The sequence below is a fragment of the Equus asinus genome, chromosome 17 (assembly GCF_041296235.1).
Source record: "Equus asinus isolate D_3611 breed Donkey chromosome 17, EquAss-T2T_v2, whole genome shotgun sequence".
Classification (NCBI taxonomy): domain Eukaryota; kingdom Metazoa; phylum Chordata; class Mammalia; order Perissodactyla; family Equidae; genus Equus; species Equus asinus.
Genome location: NC_091806.1, coordinates 33786169 through 33804500, shown reverse-complemented (window position 1 = coordinate 33804500; position 18332 = coordinate 33786169). Strand labels below are relative to the sequence as shown.

General features: G+C 38.6%; 2 protein-coding genes across 2 annotated transcripts; both read left to right on the top strand.

Moving 5' to 3' along the window:
- Positions 1 to 3845: 3845 nt before the first annotated feature.
- LOC106846464 (olfactory receptor 4D6) lies at positions 3846 to 4790 on the top strand. Its single transcript, XM_014865270.2, has one exon. It carries the CDS (start codon positions 3846 to 3848, stop codon positions 4788 to 4790), a length of 945 nt encoding a protein of 314 aa, XP_014720756.2.
- Positions 4791 to 10606: 5816 nt separating this feature from the next.
- Positions 10607 to 11407, top strand: LOC123278104 (olfactory receptor 4D11-like). The gene has a single exon (XM_070487394.1). The coding sequence runs from the start codon at positions 10607 to 10609 to the stop codon at positions 11405 to 11407; it is 801 nt and encodes a 266-aa protein (XP_070343495.1).
- Positions 11408 to 18332: the final 6925 nt, after the last annotated feature.

Genomic DNA, 18332 nt, shown 5'->3' with positions numbered 1-18332 from the left:
CTCCTACCAACCATATATCTCCTTCCCCATATCCATGCAAATAATGGGTCTTTTAAACATTGACCAATACTTCAGGTGAAAATTGATATCTCATTGCAATTTTAATTTTCATTTCTTTGCTTAATAGTGTAATTGAACATCAATTCATATATGAGCTGACCAACTATATTTCTCTGTGAATCATGACCCACTTTTGTTTTAAAGTATACATTTCTCACTGAATGATAAAAGCTCTATTTATAGCAAAAGTAGTAAACTTATTTTGTATTATTTTTTACATACATTTTCCCAAGTTTTTCATTCATTTTTAGTTTTTAACTTATTTTTAATGCTTTTGAAACATGGAAGTTTCATATTTTTATTCAACCAAATCTAATAGTCTTTGGTAATCTTTGGTGTAATGCTTACAAAGTTCTTCTCAACCCCAAAATTATAAAAAACAATTACTCAAATTTTATTCGAATATTATAATAAATTTTTTTTTTGGCATTTGTATCATCAAGATGACAAACTCTTCAGTCTTCCATTTCAAGTTAAAATGTGTTGTAATTTATTTTGGCTTATAACATCCATCTATAAAAAGAAATCAAACATCCAACCACAATTAGAATTAGGCTGTTTCTTTACAATACCTTAATCATTAGTTAAAATTAGAAAACTAATGTAATTTTTGACTAGACCTAGACCCAGTAAAGTTCATGTCTGGACTTATAGATGTACACAAAACCGCATTTCCAAAATGCTGAGTGCAGCATTATTTGAAAATAGTAATGAAGGCCCAACTAGGCAAACTGAAGGGGGCAATGTATGATTTTTGTGGCCCCTCACCTCCTGCAGATTCTACAAGCCTGACTCCCAATGCTACACACCCATCCTTAGTTTCCATATTACCTTTTCAACCCCTGTCGGCCAAGACTGCTATGATTTCCTGCCTAGCGCCCATTCCAATCTTGCCTTCATAACCAATGCTTGTTCTGGACATGGCTGATTGCCTTATACCTATGAAAATCAGTCTCTACCTTAGTAACCAATGTATTTACCCATCACATCTACAAAGGATTAGGGAGATCTTACAGCAACAACAGCAAAACACGTAACAAAACAACAAAATATAAGTAGGAAACTGTTAAGAGATTACAGTTGAGAAAGTATGGAGTAGGAAATTAACACATATATAGGTTTTTGAGTGTATGGAAGACAAAACAGAAATAGCCCAGTACGTAGTCTTCATTGTCTAAGAGGAAGATCTTACTGGTTTCCTAGGGGAGCTGTCCCTGACACTTGGGTCTAGGACAAATGTTTCCCTTGGAGTTTCAAGTTGGGAAGCTAATATATCTTGCCCTCAATACAATCCTAAGGTGGGCTCTTCTTTGTAGACACCTTTTATAAAGGGAAATAACATAATTTGAGTAGCTTTCTGTTGTTTGCTAGGTGGCAGTAAAAAATTCCAGAATACCACCTCCAGGTACTGTGTTATGATGGGATATTAAAGTAGGATTCTTATTGTATCATATTAAAAGAACCCTTAGAGAGGAAATTCACTTTTCCACAGGAATTAAACGGTTCTAATGTGAAATCAGAAATCTAGGAAAATCAACAGAGAAGATTTTTATTTAAGAAGCTTTCTGCATGTCTGAACTCCTCAAATTAAACCATAAAATACCCTCAACTGTAACAGAACTGAAAAAAAGAAATGCCACTAAACAGGTCATTTGCAGGGTGCTTTATTATGTTTTTATTTCAGGGATTGTGCTCTGTTCTTTTTTTATCTAGTCTACTCTCTTTCTTATCCTATTTTCTTCAGATATGCTTCCATTGCTTTGAATGCCAAAACTGTTTACTTTCTATTGTTGAACTGGCTTTGGGTCATCTCAACTATTTGAATTTTTAAAAATTATCTGCAATATGAGTGTCGTTGGACATACAAATATTCATATTTAAGAGAGTTTTGTCCTCTGATGGCCAGATATCTGATTTGAAAAAACCTTACTTGCCAACATAGCAACAGAAGAAAATCCCTGGAATTTGAGGTTATATTTAATCCCAGGTTAAAATTCTCTATCTTTCCAAGAGTTTAACTGTTTTAGATTCTACCTATAGGTGAGATCATGCAGTGTTTGTCTTTCTGTGGCTGGCTTATTTCACTTAGCATAATGTCTTCCACTCAGAGAAGCAGAGAGTAGGATGGTGATCACCAGAGGCTTGGGGTAGAGAGAAATGGGAAGATGCTAGTCAAGGGATATGAGCGGTACAAAGTTTCAGTTATGCAGGGTGAATAAGTCCTGGAAATGTAATGCACTATAGTTAACAATACTTTATTGTATGCTTGAAATTTGTTTAAAGGGTAGATATTAAGTATTCTCATGGCAAAAATTCAAAGAGGACTCGGAAAATTTTTATTAAAGTTATGTATCTTTCACCAATCCATAGACTGATTCTAGAAAAATAAATACCCTTCTCCATTCACCCCTAAAGTAAGGAGGATCAGATTAAGTCACCACTGAGGTCTGGAAGTTTTAATGATGAGTTTGTTTGTGATGATTTCATGTGCTCTGAGTGATGATTGCAGCTCTACACTCAACCAAGAGCCTTGTGGACCAAGTGAGATCCAAGTGTCTCAGAGCACATGGAGGAGTACTTATGAGGGCCTGATTCTTCTCTCCTGTATGAAAGGAGATGAGGATTAACTAGTCAGGCTACTTAATTAACTGTAAAGTTAATCTACCCACTATAATTCTGATATAGCAAAGTAAGCCCCACACTCTCTGATCTGGCAGAATGCTACAGTGGAAAAACCTCTGGAGACTGTTAAATAAAAATTATTCACCAGACACTTGTAAAAATGGCAAGACAGATTTTATTCAAGACTGTTGCAGTAGAGGTCAAGACTATTGCAATAGAGGGGAGAGATTAAGCTCAACTGCGAATACAATGAGGAGAAGTTGGGATTTATAGCCAATGAACAGAGGGAGAGGGTCAGTGGATAGAGAATTACTAAAGGGAGAATGCAAGGATAGGGGGATTCTTGCTAAATTGGCTTAACAGGATTCTTGCTAAAGACAAGCCAAGAACTTTGATACAAGGAGTTAGATGTCTAGGGTGGGGGTTGAGAAATTTGATCAGATATCAAGGGTAGGGGCTTCTTGCTAAACTGATTTAGCAGGATTCTTGCTAAAACTGAGCTTATCCAGGAAAAATGTGTAAGGTCGAGGTTGACACCTAGTTGAGAAGAGGGCTCAGAAGGGCCTAACTAAAATCTCGTCAAGAAGGGAGTCTCTGTCAAGTCGGAAAAATTATTTGGGTTCAAATCCTTGATTTGCCACTTATTAACTTTGTGATTTTGCAAATGTGGGAAAGTCATTAACTGCTCTAAGCTTCAGTTTCTCCTATGTAAAATGGAGATAATCATAACTACTCTACAGAGCCAACAGAGACACCACAAGAATCAAAATCAAGATGAAATGTTGCAGGTGAAAGCTTTTAGTAAATTATAAAGCTTTGCATACATGTAAAGAAGTTATTCCTGCAGGATAGAAAATAAGCCATGGTCAAATGACCATAGCCTTTCCATCTCCCTCTAGTCAGAGTAAGGACATAGGAGTGTGATGGTTCTTCTTGTCAACCTAGGGTTTTACAACAAGAAAGGAAAATCACCAGGATAAAGAGTTTCCACACAATGAAAAGGGAGACTCTAGCACAGTTTTTCTGAGTAGTCGTTATGATCTGGATACTTGCAAGAGCCTTATAACAATATATGATAAATGATATTGCCGCCTCATGACTGCATACTCCTAATCCTAACATATCTTCTCCTAAGGTAGACCTAGCAGAGGGTAGTCCCCATCATGGGCCAGAGCAACCACACCACTGTGAAGGAATTTGTCTTCCTGGAACTCACTCGCTTCCGGGAGCTAGAGTTTTGCTTGTTTGTGGTCTTCCTTGCTGTGTATGTAACAACTGTGCTGGGTAACGCACTCATTGTGCTGACCATCACCTGTGAGTCCCACCTCCACACTCCCATGTACTTTCTCCTGAGGAACAAATCAGTCCTGGACATTGTTTTTTCAGCTGTCACCGTTCCCAAGTTCCTGGTGGATCTTTTATCAGAGAGGAAAACCATCTCTTACCATGGCTGCATGGTACAGATCTTCTTCTTCCACTTTGCTGGTGGGGCAGATATTTTTTTCCTCTCTGTGATGGCCTATGACAGATACCTTGCAATTGCCAAACCTCTGCATTATGTGACCATTATGAGGAGATCGATGTGGGTGGGTTTGGTGGTCGCCTCTTGGGTGGGTGGTGGTTTGCACTCAATTGTCCAGATAATTCTCTTACTTCCACTCCCCTTCTGTGGGCCCAATGTCCTAGATGCCTTCTACTGTGATGTGCCCCAAGTGGTTAAACTGGCCTGCACTGACACCTTTGCTCTGGAACTCCTTATGATCTCTAACAATGGGCTGGTGACACTCCTGTGGTTCCTCGGGCTCCTGGGGTCCTACACTATTATTCTGGTGATGCTGAGATCTCACTCTGGGGAGGGCCGGCACAAGGCCCTCACCACCTGCACCTCCCACATCCTGGTGGTGACTCTTCACTTTGTGCCTTGCATTTACATCTACTGCCGGCCCTTCACTACACTGCCCATGGACATAGCTGTGTCTATCAATAACACGGTCATCACCCCCATGGTGAACCCCATCATCTACACTCTGAGGAGCCAAGAGATGAAATCAGCCATGAAGAGACTTCAGAGAAGGATTGGGTTTTCTGAGAGCAGTAAACTGGGGTGAGCAGTCAGATTGAGATGGAAATCTAACTCTGATTAGTTTTTCTCAAACCACTATCCTGGGAGTAAGAGACAGCTATCTCTTTTCTCCACGGTCATTTCTCTACATCCTCATAGACGCTTAACTCTATTAGAAGGAATATAGAAACAAAAAGAAGAGATGAGGTTGAACAACATGAGATATTGGGCTTGCAGACTGGGGAGAGGAATGAGGTATAAGACTAAAATCAATAACCTAATGCTATTTTGTTGTAATCTGTGACTCTCATGCCAACATACTTTACCTCACTTTTACTACCTGTAATATGGAAATAACATTGTCTCCTCACAAGGTTGCCAAGAGAGTGAAGAATTACAAATGTTGAGAGGATGATAGCTGCAAAAATTAGTATTGCTCCTGGAATTAATCAGGCATACAAATGATTTCCCGTTATAATATTCCTAAATGTGCATATATACAGAATATGGATGTATTTCTTTCTCACATGCTTTCTCTAGTGTCTCTGAGATTTCTCTGCCTTCTCTGATTATTCCCAGTTGATTATTAAAATCACTTCTTGATTTAATATTTTGAGTACAGAATCTTCAACATTGTCTATATATGCACAGACAATTCAAGATAAATGACTGGTAAAAAAAAAATACCTTTTCACACACTCAAGATCCATTTTTTGTAGCAGGAGAGAAAAGAAACACATTGTAGGCAGGGCCATTTAGGAATAGCCACTGGGTCTTCTTTGTAACCCACCTCTCTCCCAAGAGGACGATTCTAAAAATGTAATTATGTAGAGAGACAATAAATCTCCCTTCTCTCTTTATTCCTGCTTCAAATTCTACCCTTCAGCCTCCAAAAGTCATTAAAAATTGGCCAAGAGGAATAAGAAATCTCAGGAAACTTCAACATATAGACCATTCTTTTGAAATTGTTATGATGCATTAATACTTGCAAAATGGTCCTAGTAGATGACATACATTTGTGATTTTCTCTGAGTCCTACAAGACAGAGACATTGGGCCAAGACTCTTAACCACATGGCAGTGCTTCTCAAACTTTTTAAAATTATTGCCCCCCTCAAGGAGCTTTATTAGGTATTTTTACTAATTGCTTTCCCACAAGAAAATGTAATACCAAAGATATACTGTATATCTTTTTACACACCAAAGATCTTTGAAGGACCACACATCATTGCAATATCTAAGATTTTTTGGCTACCAATAACCAATTTTTGCCCCCTTGGTCACATTGCCCACACTGAGAATGAATGATAACATGGCATTAGATATTTCTGTTAACATGTTTCCCCGAAATTCAAAGAATCACAGAATAAATAGCATATGTCTTCTGGGGCCTTGCAAGAATTTGGAAAGCATAGAAATGTGGGCATCTTTGTTTGTGTGTGTCTGTAAGTGCATGCATATGTATGTGTGTGCACATATGGGTGGATTTGTGTCCAATAATGACTTGGAAAATATTTAATAACTCCCACTGGAACTCCAACACTGTCATAAGAATGTCCATTCTATTTCCACACTCAGATATAATAAAATTCGCTTTGCTAATTCTCATATTAGGCTTGAGCCTAAGGGACTACTGTATGTGATAGGGATGCTTTGGGACCAGATGAAGAGCCATGATGATGTAACTCTCTGAGTCTGCCCTTTCCAATGTGAAGTTTTAAGAGAAGATACCGAACTAACCTGCAGAAGGACTTCAACTTCTAACATGATATTTCCCCAGAACCATACACACTGAGGCCCAGCTATCCAGTCTCAGATGGCATAAATTCCAGCTTGGATACTGAAGGATTTGGGTAAGAACATTGAACTGTCAGAGTGTGGGACATTGTGGATTATACATGGATAGGATGTGCATGAAAATGTACCTAGTGTATAAGATATTGCAAAAATAGCTGAAAATTTTAGTAACGGAAAACAAAGAAGTAGATTTTAAATACTGGAAAAGGAGGAATGTCTCCTTAAGAAGAAGGAGCCACAGAGATGGAGTCAGCATGGTAAAAGAGAAAGCAGCTTGTATTTGATGGAACAATTGAGTTGCATATAAGGAGCAGATTTTATTCTAGCTTAGGGTTTGTCCATGGGATCATGGAGCCTCTTTCCACAACATTGGTGCTTCCTTAAAAAACATAATCTTAACCTCAAATTATCTTAAAAACTGTGGAGGTTTCAAAGGCAACCCTATTTCCATACACTGCCCATGACTCACTGGGTCTCTTTAGCCTTTGATCCAGAGCCTGTCTTATTCCTGAACCCAATGACCCAGAGCTGAAGGCTCAAGTCCACTTGGTTAATTCATGCAAGTTCATGGAAACAAAAATAGTTAAGTTGGTTCAAAGAGAAGTTGTACTTCTATTGAATCGCATTTTATTGCTATTCAATAGAATATTCTACATATGTCTTCATAAATAACCCTCATGATAGGCAGGTCAGATTCTGTTTTCAGGAAAAAGGGAAATGAATCAAGTTAATTGTCCACTCTGATCTTGGTACGTTACAAACATGATCATAGTTACTCTTTATGCCACCCATTGAAGTAAGTGGTATGCTTCCCAGTTTGCAGAGGAATAAATTGAAGGAAAATAAAGAACTTGCTCCATGTAACAAATGAGGAAGAGGCAAAATTCCAACCCAAATTTGCCCTACCTGAAAACTCTTAACATTGCCCTACACCACATCACGTTAGATTGCCCTCACATTTTACAACTGAGAATCCAAGGAACAGAGAGGCAATGTGACTTTCTCAAGGTCACAAAGGTGTTTTATAGCCTGGATCAGAAAACAAATCTCTATCTGGCATCCCTCAGGCCATATCAAAGATGTTAACAAAAGAGTTTCTTAGCCTGTGTTCATCAAGATCCTTCTCCCTCACTCACATTCCAATGCCAATGCTTATAAGTAATGATGTGCACTTACCAGCTAGATTTATAAATTTAAGAAACATTTATTGAGGGCCTGGCCCTGTGGCCGAGTGGTTAAGTTCATGCAATCTGCTTGGGCAGTCCAGGGTTTTGCCGGTTCAGAACCAGGGCATGGACATGGCACCCCTCAGGCCACGGTGAGGCAGCATCCCACACAGCACAACCAGAGGCACTCACAACTGAAATATACAACTATGTACTTGGGGGCTTTGGGGAAAAGAATGGAAAAAAAGAAAATTGGCAACAGATGTTAGCTCAGGTGTCAATCTTTAAAAAAGCAACAAAACATTTATTGAGCACCTAACGCATGCCCCATACTAAGTGAAGATTTGATGATATTAGGATGGATGAAATACTGAGCAGACAGGATGAACGTGAGGTATAATAGGGAAATTATAGTGTGCTAAGGGAAAAGAGACATATAATTAGAAGAAACTGTTAAAAATACCAGAAGAGAAGTCAGCGCAGGGAATGAGTCACAAAGGGGTGTCAGGGAAGTTTTCACAGAAGAGGAGTCTCTGGACCCGAGTGTCGAAAGGTCAGTGTTTGTGAAGATGGATAGATGGGAGATTCTGAGAGTAGGGAGGATAGGGTAGGTAGAGGGAGCAACAGGATCACAGATCCAAAGGCATAAGAATGTGTATAACATTTAAACACCTGAAACAGAATCAAAGGAAACAGGGCACTAGATAATATCGAAGATGGAGGGAAGTCTTAGATGCTATAAGAAAAGTTTAATCTTTATTCTATAAGCAATAGGGAACTACTAGAAATTTTCCAGCAAGGGAATAAATGGTCGCATTTATGACTTGTGAAGATATTTCTGCAAACAACAGAGAGGATGAATTAGAGAAAACTACACGGAAGAAAAGGAGACCAGTTACAGAACTCCTGCAACAATCTGAGGAGAAGTGATAAAGGTTTAAGTGAGGATGAGGAGAATGGGACAAATTGAGAGAAGTGAAAAAAGTAGTACCCTCAGGAGAGTTGTAACAGTGCCCAGGTCTCTTGCATGTGGGTGGCTCAATATAAGTCTTTTGGATAAAACATACTGCCTATCAGTACATGCTGTGGAGGTAAGTGTGCCCTCAGAGACTGAATAAACTGGGAAAACAAGACAAGTCATCAAATTCTCCAGAGCAAATGAGAGGCAACATGTGTTTTGGGCTTATTTATCCACATAGTTTTTCAAGACTCTTACCTTCCCAAAGTTTGTTTTTACACAGACCAATCATGATGCTTCCCAGTTGGGCACTGATCTGGACAGTGACCATCTATCAATAAGGTAATGCCAGGTGATTCAGGCAGATACTTAGGCTGAAGATGGCTTTTACCTATAACTCTGAGTTAACTTTGTGACCGCTGCCACCATCATAAATCTTCTTATAAATTATTGAAATGACATGGGCTGAATGTCAAAGTCTAACTCCATCACTAGCTTCCTGCGTGATCTTATACTTGTCACTTGGGCCTCTTAAGAACTTTATTTTTCCTTAATTGATCTTCAAACAACCAAAGGTTGCTTACTCCTGACTCATACGGGAAAAATACAAGGAAATAAAAATCCTCTAAGTTGGATCTGCCCCTTCCTCCTCAGCCACGACTCTATAGTAAGAGAACCTACCAACCCTCAGGGATGGGGAACAACCATTGCTTCCATCTTGTGTTTATTTTACTCCATCAGAAAGTGAAAATCCCAAGCTCACTAGAAACTGTTTATCTTTTATAGGAAGGGCACAGGAGGAAATTCACATTTACCTGTACTGCCTACATTTCTGTGGTAACCTTGAATTTCATGCTCGTTCTCTATGCATGCATGTCTGGACCTTTGTGAACATAATCATCTCCATCACCATCTTTGTCAACTTCTTTGTGTTAAATTCATCATTTACCCTTGACCTCTTAGTATCTATGAAATGAAATAAAACATTGAAGAGAAGATGTCATTTCTGCAAGGTCTAAAATTCCATTGATGGAAAGAGGAAATTGAGGAACTAATAAAACTCACCACTGAAAGTTCTGTAGAGTGTTCCTTACACAAATTATTCATGGATTTATATATTTTGAAACTGGCAGGCAGTGTGGTATAATGGAAAGATCCTAGAACTAAGAGACAGAAGAAAACTGTGTTACTTTTTCTCTGCCACTGGTTTTCTGAATTACTTTGGAAAATTGGCTTATACTTATTGATTTCAGTTTTGGTATTATTAAAGTGGGAATAACAGCTTTCTCCCTAAACTCAGAGGGATATTAGGAAATTTTATTGTAATTAAGTGTGCAGTAGCTTTTAAAACAATAATATGCTGTTCAAATTGACCCATATCATCTTGTTACTGAAAGGCATTTGAGGGTTGATTTATTCCAATGGCTTTTAAGCCATAGAAACAAAGTGAAACTTGAATAAAATCAGAGCTGCTCTGATTCACGAAGATGTAGGGAACCCATAATTCCTTCCATAAAGCCTTCCTTAGATCTCTTCCTCAGCAACTTCTAGGGGTGAACTTTAAAAGATCACAAAGTCCCCAATCAAGTATGGTAGGAAAGCAAATGATCTAGCTCAAAACTCAACTTGTACTAATGAGGGAACTGAAGCAAGTAGAACTGAGTGATTTCCCTGGTAACACAGATAGTTCATGAAGAATAAGATATATTTATGTATGTTCATTTTCTGTATGAGGTAAAACTTTGATTTCATTACCTAAGTAATATTATTTCTTTCCAAGCTGTACTTGGAGGAGGAAATATCATCCAATGGCCCTGAGAAATCATACCAGGGTGTCTGAATTCATTTTTTTGGCCTTACCCAGTCTCAAGAGTTAAGCTTGCTCTTATTTTTATTTTGAGCTGTGATTTATGTAACAACTGTGTTAGCACATGTTGCCATCATGATCACTGTGGCCTGTGAGCCTCGCCTTCACACCCCCATGTACTTCCTGCTCCGCAATCTCTCTGTCTTGGACATCTGCTTCTCCTCCATCACTGCTCCGAAGGTCCTAGCAGACCTTCTTTCAAGGAGAAAGACCATCTCCTTCAACGGTTGCATCACACAGATGTTTTTCTTCCACCTCCTCGGTGGAGCAGACATTTTTTCTCTCTCTGTGATGGCCTTTGATAGCTACATGGCCATCTCCAAGCCCCTGCACTATGTGACCATCATGAGTAGGGGGAGATGCACTGCCCTCATTGTGGCTTCCTGGATGGGGGGCTTTGTCCACTCCATTGTGCAGATTTCCCTTTTGCTACCCCTCCCCTTCTGTGGACCTAATGTTGTTGATGGCTTCTATTGTGATGTCCCGCAGGTGCTCAAACTTGCCTGCACTGACACCTTTGTCATTGAGCTTTTAATGATTTCCAACAATGGCCTGGTCACTACCCTGTGGTTTGTCCTTCTTCTTGTGTCATACACAGTGATCTTGATGATGCTGAGAACTCAAACTGGAGAAGGCAGGAAGAAAGCCATCTGTACCTGCACAGCCCACATCACTGTGGTGACACTGCACTTTGTTCCCTGCATCTATGTCTATGCCTGGCCCTTCACTGCCCGCCCCATGGACAGAGCTGTCTCCATCACCTTCACTGTCATCATCCCTGTTCTGAACCCCATGATTTACACCCTGAGGAACCACGAGATGAAGTCATCCATGAGAAGACTGAAGAGAAGACTTATGCTTTCTGAAAGGGGATAGCCTGATTACAGATTGTGGATCAAGCTGCAAGAATATAATTGAGATATTTTCTTAAAATATTAGCTGTCACATATTGTCATGCCTCAACCATAAATAGACGAGTATAGCAAGATGGCACAGGCACAAAGGATCAGCTACCTGGCACAACGATATTGAGAAGGAACACCAGCAAGAAATTAAGCGGATAGAACATAGTCCTTAAAGAGCAATTGACAGCAAGCAGGGCACAAACGTGAAATACTGTAGAAGTTCTTGGTGTCCAGGCAATGGGATGAAAGATAGGACTGTGGTGTCCAGACATGCAGTAGGAAACAGGGACACAACCATTCAGTATGTGTAGAGACTTAGTTTTAAGGATCTTCATTGTCTTTCACTCCCTGTGACTTCCTAACAGTTGGATGTGACCTAGAACTTATACAGTCTTATTTTTAAAGCTCCAATATATGCCTACAGCAGGGGTAAGAATCTGGAACTACCTGTCTAACTGTTCATACTATTGCCTCAGACATAAGTTAGTTTGACTAGTTGAGAAAGGAAAAGCTGTATCTAAGCCAATAAATATTTTTTTCCTATGTGCACTTCTTTGTCATTTCCCTTACCACAGTGCATTAAAGAGCTCCAGAGAACTTAGCAGATCTAATTCTCCATTATATTCGCAGTGTCTAGAAAAGTGCCTGACCTGTAAGAAGCTATTAGTGTTTGTTCATTGAATTTGTGGAATGGAAGGAAAGGAATTTATATAAGAGTATGACATCAGTTCTACTTAATCATGGTTTTTAGAATTTATTTTTATTGAAGTAACATTGGATTACAACATTATAAAACTTTCAGGTGTACATTAAAATATATTTCAAATTCTGTGTAGATTACATCATGTTCACCACCCAAAGACTAATTATGATCCGTCACCACACATGTGTGCCTAATCACCCCTTTTGCCCTCCTCCCTTCCCACTTCCCCTCTGGTAACCAGAAATCCAGTCTCTGTTGTTATCTTTTTGTTTGTCCTTTCTTTTAATCTTCTACTTAAGAGTGAGATCATACAGTATTTGACTTTCTCTGTCTGACTTATTTCACTTAGCATAATACCTTCAAGGTCCATCCATGTTGTCACAAATGGCCAGATTTCAACATTTCTTATGACTGAGTAGTATTCCATTGTGTATATACACCACATCTTCTTTATCCATTTGTCCCTTGATCAGGACCTAGGTTGCTTCCAAGTCTTGGCTGTTGTGAATCGTGCTGCAATGAACATAGGGGTGCATGTATCTTTATGAATTTGTGTTTTCAAGTTCTTTGGATAAAGACTCAGCAGTGGAATAGCTGGATCATATGGTAGATCCATTCTTAATTTTCTGATTTCATAATTTTCTGAAACTCCATACTGTTTTCCATGGCAGCTGCACCAGTTTACACTTCCACCAGGAGTGTACAAGGGTTCCCTTCTCTCCACATCCTCCCCAACATTTGCTGTTTCTTGTCTTGTTAATTATAGTCATTCTGACCAGAGTGAGGTCATATCTCATTGCAATTTGATTTATTTTTCTTTGATAGTTAATAATGTTGAACATCTTTGCTTGCGCCTGTTGGCCATTCATATGTTTTCTTTGGAGAAATCTCTGTTCAGATCTTTTGTCCATTTTTTAATTGGGTTGTTAGTTTTTTTATTGTTGAGATATATGAGTTCCTTCTATATTTTGGGTATTAACACCTTATCTGATATATTGTTTGCAAATATCTTCTCCCAATTTCTAGGTTGTCTTTTCATTTTATTGATGGTTTCTGTTGCTGTGCAGAAGCTTTTTAGTTTGATGTCATCCTGTAGGTTTATTGTTTTACTATTGTTTATCTTGCCTGGTCAGACATGGTATTTGAAAGACTGCTGGAAAGACCGATGTCAAAGAGGGTACTGAGTATATTTTCTTCTAGAAGTTTCATGTTTTCAGTTCTCACATTCAAGGATTTAATCCATTTTGAGTTGATTTTTGTGCATGGTGTAAGATAATAGTCTGCTTCCATTCTTTTGCACGTGACTGTCCAGTTTTCACATGATTTATTGAAGAGACTCTCCTCTATCCATTATATGCTCTTGGCTCCCTTGTCAAAAATTAGTTGTCCATAAATCTGTGGGTTTATTTCTGGGCTCTTGATTCTGTTCCATTGATCTGTGTGTCTCTTTTTGTGCTATTACCAAGCTTGTTTTTTTACTAAAGCTTTGTAGTGTATTTTGAAATCTGGGGTTGTGGTACCTCCAGCTTTATTCTTTTTCCTCAGCATTGCTTTGGCTATTCGGGGTCTTTTGTTGTTCCATATAAATTGTAGGATTCTTTGTTCTATTTCTGTGAAAGAATGATGTTGGAAGTTTGATAGGAATTGCATTGAATCTATAGATTGCTTTAGGAAGGATGGATATTTTAACTATGGTAATTCTTCCAATCCAAGAGCATGGAATATCTTTCCATTTCTTTGTATCTTCTTCAATTTCTTTCAACAATGTTTTATAGTTGTTGGTATACAGATCTTTCACCTCCTTGGTTAAGGATATTCCTAGGTATTTTATTGTTTTTGTTGCACTTGTAAATGGTATTGTATTCTTAATTTCTCTTTCTGCTACTTCGTTGTTAGTGTATAGAAACGGGACCGATTTTTGTATGTTGATGTTGCATCCTGCAACTTGACTGTATTCATTTATTATTTCTAAAAGATTTTTTAGTGGATTCCTTATGGTTTTCTACATATAAAATCATGTCATCTGCAAAGAGTGACAGTTTTACTTCTTTTCCTATTTGGATCCCTTTTATTTCTTTTTCTTGCCTGATTGCTCTAGCTGAGACTTCCAATACTATGTAAAATAAGAGTGGTGACAGTGGGCATCCTTTTCTGGTTCCAGTTCTTAGACGGATAGCTAATCACCCACTTTGAAGTAAAAGCTTTTCCTCATTAATTTGAGCTCTGATGTTATGCCTCTTGTGTTTTTCTTTTCCATTTCCATAAAATTGTCCTAAGAAAGGTGACTTATTAAGGAAAGAGATGTGTGGGGAAAAGAATTCTAATTATTCTCTCAGTGTGTTACAGTTCCATGAGACATTGGCTGGAGGCATCATATAGAGAGCCTCGGACCAGCCAAGTCAGGTCTCTAGAAACTGAGATTGAAGCTACTTACTGCTGGCTTCTCTTTTGAATTAATACAGTTCCACTTTGTCTTCTGGTCAATTACTTTAGAAGGTTCTAGACTATCAGGTGCGATGTCAGGTCAGGATGGAATGGTGGATTGTCTATTTTGTAACCTCAGGGTTGCAGTATGAAACTTAGAGGCGGCTTGTTCAAAAGACAATAGTCTTTGAACTGAGATTCAAGTATTTTAAATTTTGGCTGGATGGGCCTGAGCAATTTAACTTTTATGCATCTCAGCATCTTCTTCCATAGAATGGGGAGCATATGCCTTGCTTTGCAGTGGGGTTTACTTGAGATAATCTAGCACTTTTTACTGCCTGTCATTATGTATCTATTTATTTCTGCCTCTTGCTCCAAATGTAAACTCCTTGAAGGCAGGGACTTAGTTTTGTCATCATTGTTTCCCCAGCTCCTACTGGCACATAGCAATTATTCAGTAATTCTTTTTGAATAGATGATGAGCGAATGGCTGGCCAGTGACTAACATGCAGTAGTTACTTAACAAGTCCTTGTTCTCCTTTATCTCCAGTCTTATCCCACTTCTGTCCCTCATTCACTTTTGTTGCTGTAAATTCAATGAAATGACAATTCACATGAGAGCACACTGTACACTTCAAAGCATTATACAAACATAGGGTGTTAATATCATCATAATGCTAATGGTATTATATAATTGTGTTTCTCACCCTGTTCCCAGCTATCTTTGAATCTCATTTTCATAAAGGAACTGGGCCAGTTATTTTCCCATATATTGTAAGTGCTCCATAAATGTTTATGAAATTTGTTTTAATATAAAGGAAATCACCTTCTAAGCAGAAGGTGTCTTGAGACGCCTAATATTTTATATGAGAGGCAGGAGATTTTAATCAGCCTAAGGCTTTCAGTTCTAAATGATGTACACTTCAAGAATTGCACATGAATATTTTACCTTTCAGGGACTGAAGACTGAACACTATCAAATAAAAAAATTATATGTGTGCTAAGCTGAGGTTGCCTGCACCTACCTTTGCATTAAAAAGGTGAGCCTGTCAGGTTCCCCATCTTCACTGCTCTGTTCGTCTTTACCCAAACACATGCACAGTCCACATTATTCCCTTAGACACTGAATTGGAAGTCTAATATAATAATCAGCATAGGGAATAGTGTCAGATATTTGTAAGAAACATAATTTTCAATGGAGAAGCTAGCAGTTGCAGATGCAATGGGAGTTATTAAAAGGTTACTAGGCAACATGTATATATATATTGTGATTTTTCTAACTAACTTTCTCTTATTGATTTCTAGTTTAATTCCATTGTGGTATGAGAGCATACTTTGTGTGATTTGTGACGGTCTGTTTTATAGCCCAGAATGTGGTCTATCTTGGTGAATGATCCCTGTGAGCTTGAGAAGAATGTGTATTGTGCTGTTTTTGGATGAAATATTTTATAAATATCAATTAGATCCAATTGATTAATGTTTCTTTTTAATTCAACTGTATTCTGCATACTGAATTTATGCCTACTGGATCTATAAATTACCGACAGAAGGTATTGAAGTCTCCAAATATTATAGTGGGTTGGTCTATTTCTCTTTATATTTCTATCAGTTTTTACCTTATCTATTTTGACACTCTAAGTGCATACACATCAAGGCTTGTTGTGTACTAGGAGAATTAACCCCTTTATCATTTTCATTATAAAAACCCTCTCCTAAGATGGGCATGGATGTTAGCTCAGGGCCAGTCTTCCTCAGCAAAAAGAGGAGGATTGGCAGCAGATGTTAGCTCAGGGTTAAGCTTCGTCAAAAAAAAAATCTCTCCTTATCTCTGATAATTTTCCTTGTTCTAAAGTCTGCTTTATCTCAAATTAATATACAGTCATGCACTGAATGACATTTTGATCAACGATGGATGTGGTGGTCCCACAAGATTAGTATCATACAGCCTACATGTGTAGTAGGCTATACCACCTAGGGTTGTGTAAGTATACTCTATCATGTTTGCACAACGACGAAATCACCTAAAGACTCTTTCTCAGAACTATCTCCCATTAATTGACGCATCACTGTATCTTCTCCAGTTTTCTTCTGGTATATCTTTCTCGACTGAATTATTTTTAATCTGTGTCTCTATATTTAAAGTGAGTTTCTTGTAGAAAACATATAGTTGGGTCTTTTTTAAAAAAATTCACTTTGGGGGCTAGCCCAGTGGCGCAGCAATTAAGTTTGCATGTTCCACTTTGCCGGCTCAGGGTTCGCCAGTTGAGATCCCGGGTGCGGACCTATGCACCACTTGTCAAGCCATGCTGTGGCTGGCGTCCCACAGATATACAGTAGCAGAAGTGGGGCTGGCCCGGTGGCACAATGGTTAAGTTTGCATGTTCTGCTTTGGCGGTCTGGGGTTCATGGGTTGGATCCTGGGTGCAGAGATGGCACTGCTTGGCAAGCCATGCTGTGGTAGGCGTCCCACATAGAAAGTAGAGGAAGATGGGCATGGATGTTAGCTCAGTGCCAGTCTTCCTCAGCAAAAAGAGGAGGATTAGTGGCAGATGTTAGCTCAGGGCTAATCTTCCTCAAAAAAAAAAAATCTACCTTGCACTCTTTGTCATTTAATTGGTGTATTCAGACTGTTTGCATCAGCAGGCGGCTTAAGAAAACTTCCTATTGTAAATGACAGCTCACTTTCAGCAAAGTAAAGCACAGCTATAGAACAAACTACGTGTTTGTTCTATAACCATCACCCAGATTGGGAAATGAAACATTGCTAACACTTCAGAAGCCTTAGAATGCTACACCCCGTCCATTTCCTTACCACTAGATCTACTGCCAATCCTGACTTTTATGGTAACCACTTGCTTGTCTTTTATTATTTTAACCACTTATGCACCCATAAACTATAAAGATAATTTTGTCTGTTTTTGAACTTTATATGCATTGGGTAATATTGTAGGTATTATTTTGTGCCTGGCATCTTCTGCTTAACAGTATGCTTGTGAGGTCAATCCATGTTGTTGCATGTAGCTATAATTTGTTTACACTTATCACTATATGATATTCCATTGGATAATATAGCTCCATTATTCAACCACATCTTTATGGACATTTAGATAGTTTAGTATTTGGAGCTTTTATGAACAATGCATTGTGTTAGTCCAGGTCTTCCAAGAAGCAGAAACCAAGCAGAATTGAACATAGAGGGTTTTAGTAAAGGAAATTCCTGTGAGAGGAAATGTGAAGGGAGCCAGGAAAGATTGGGGTTGATGTCAGACCATGATGTGAGCCTGATCCTAAGTGAAGGAGAGAGGGAAGAAATATTTGGGTGGAAGCCAAGTTTAGTTTTGACCCTTGTGCTGGCAGAAAGGGATGGTAAGAGAGTGTAGTGGTTTAATATTGAGTGGGCTTTAGAGATAAGACAGTACTTGTTTCTAATTCTAACTGTAATTAACAAGTTGTGTGACTTTGGGCTACAATTATGCCAACAGGTTATTTTTGAGGCTCAGTTTCTTTTCTTGATAGGAATGATATTGCCTATCTCATGAGGCTGCTGAGACTCCTGGTTCAGAGGGTGTATATAAAGTTTATGATATAAGATAGGCACAAAGTGAGTGCTTATCTAAAGGGGCATTTTAAGAACAGTGGCTCTTGGGCCTGGATGGATTATATATCATGAGACTCCATGTTGACATATGCTAAATACAGAAGAAGTGAGTCTACTCTGAGAGACAATGCAAGTTCAAAGGAAGATGGTGTTAGAGGTGATGTTGGGAGT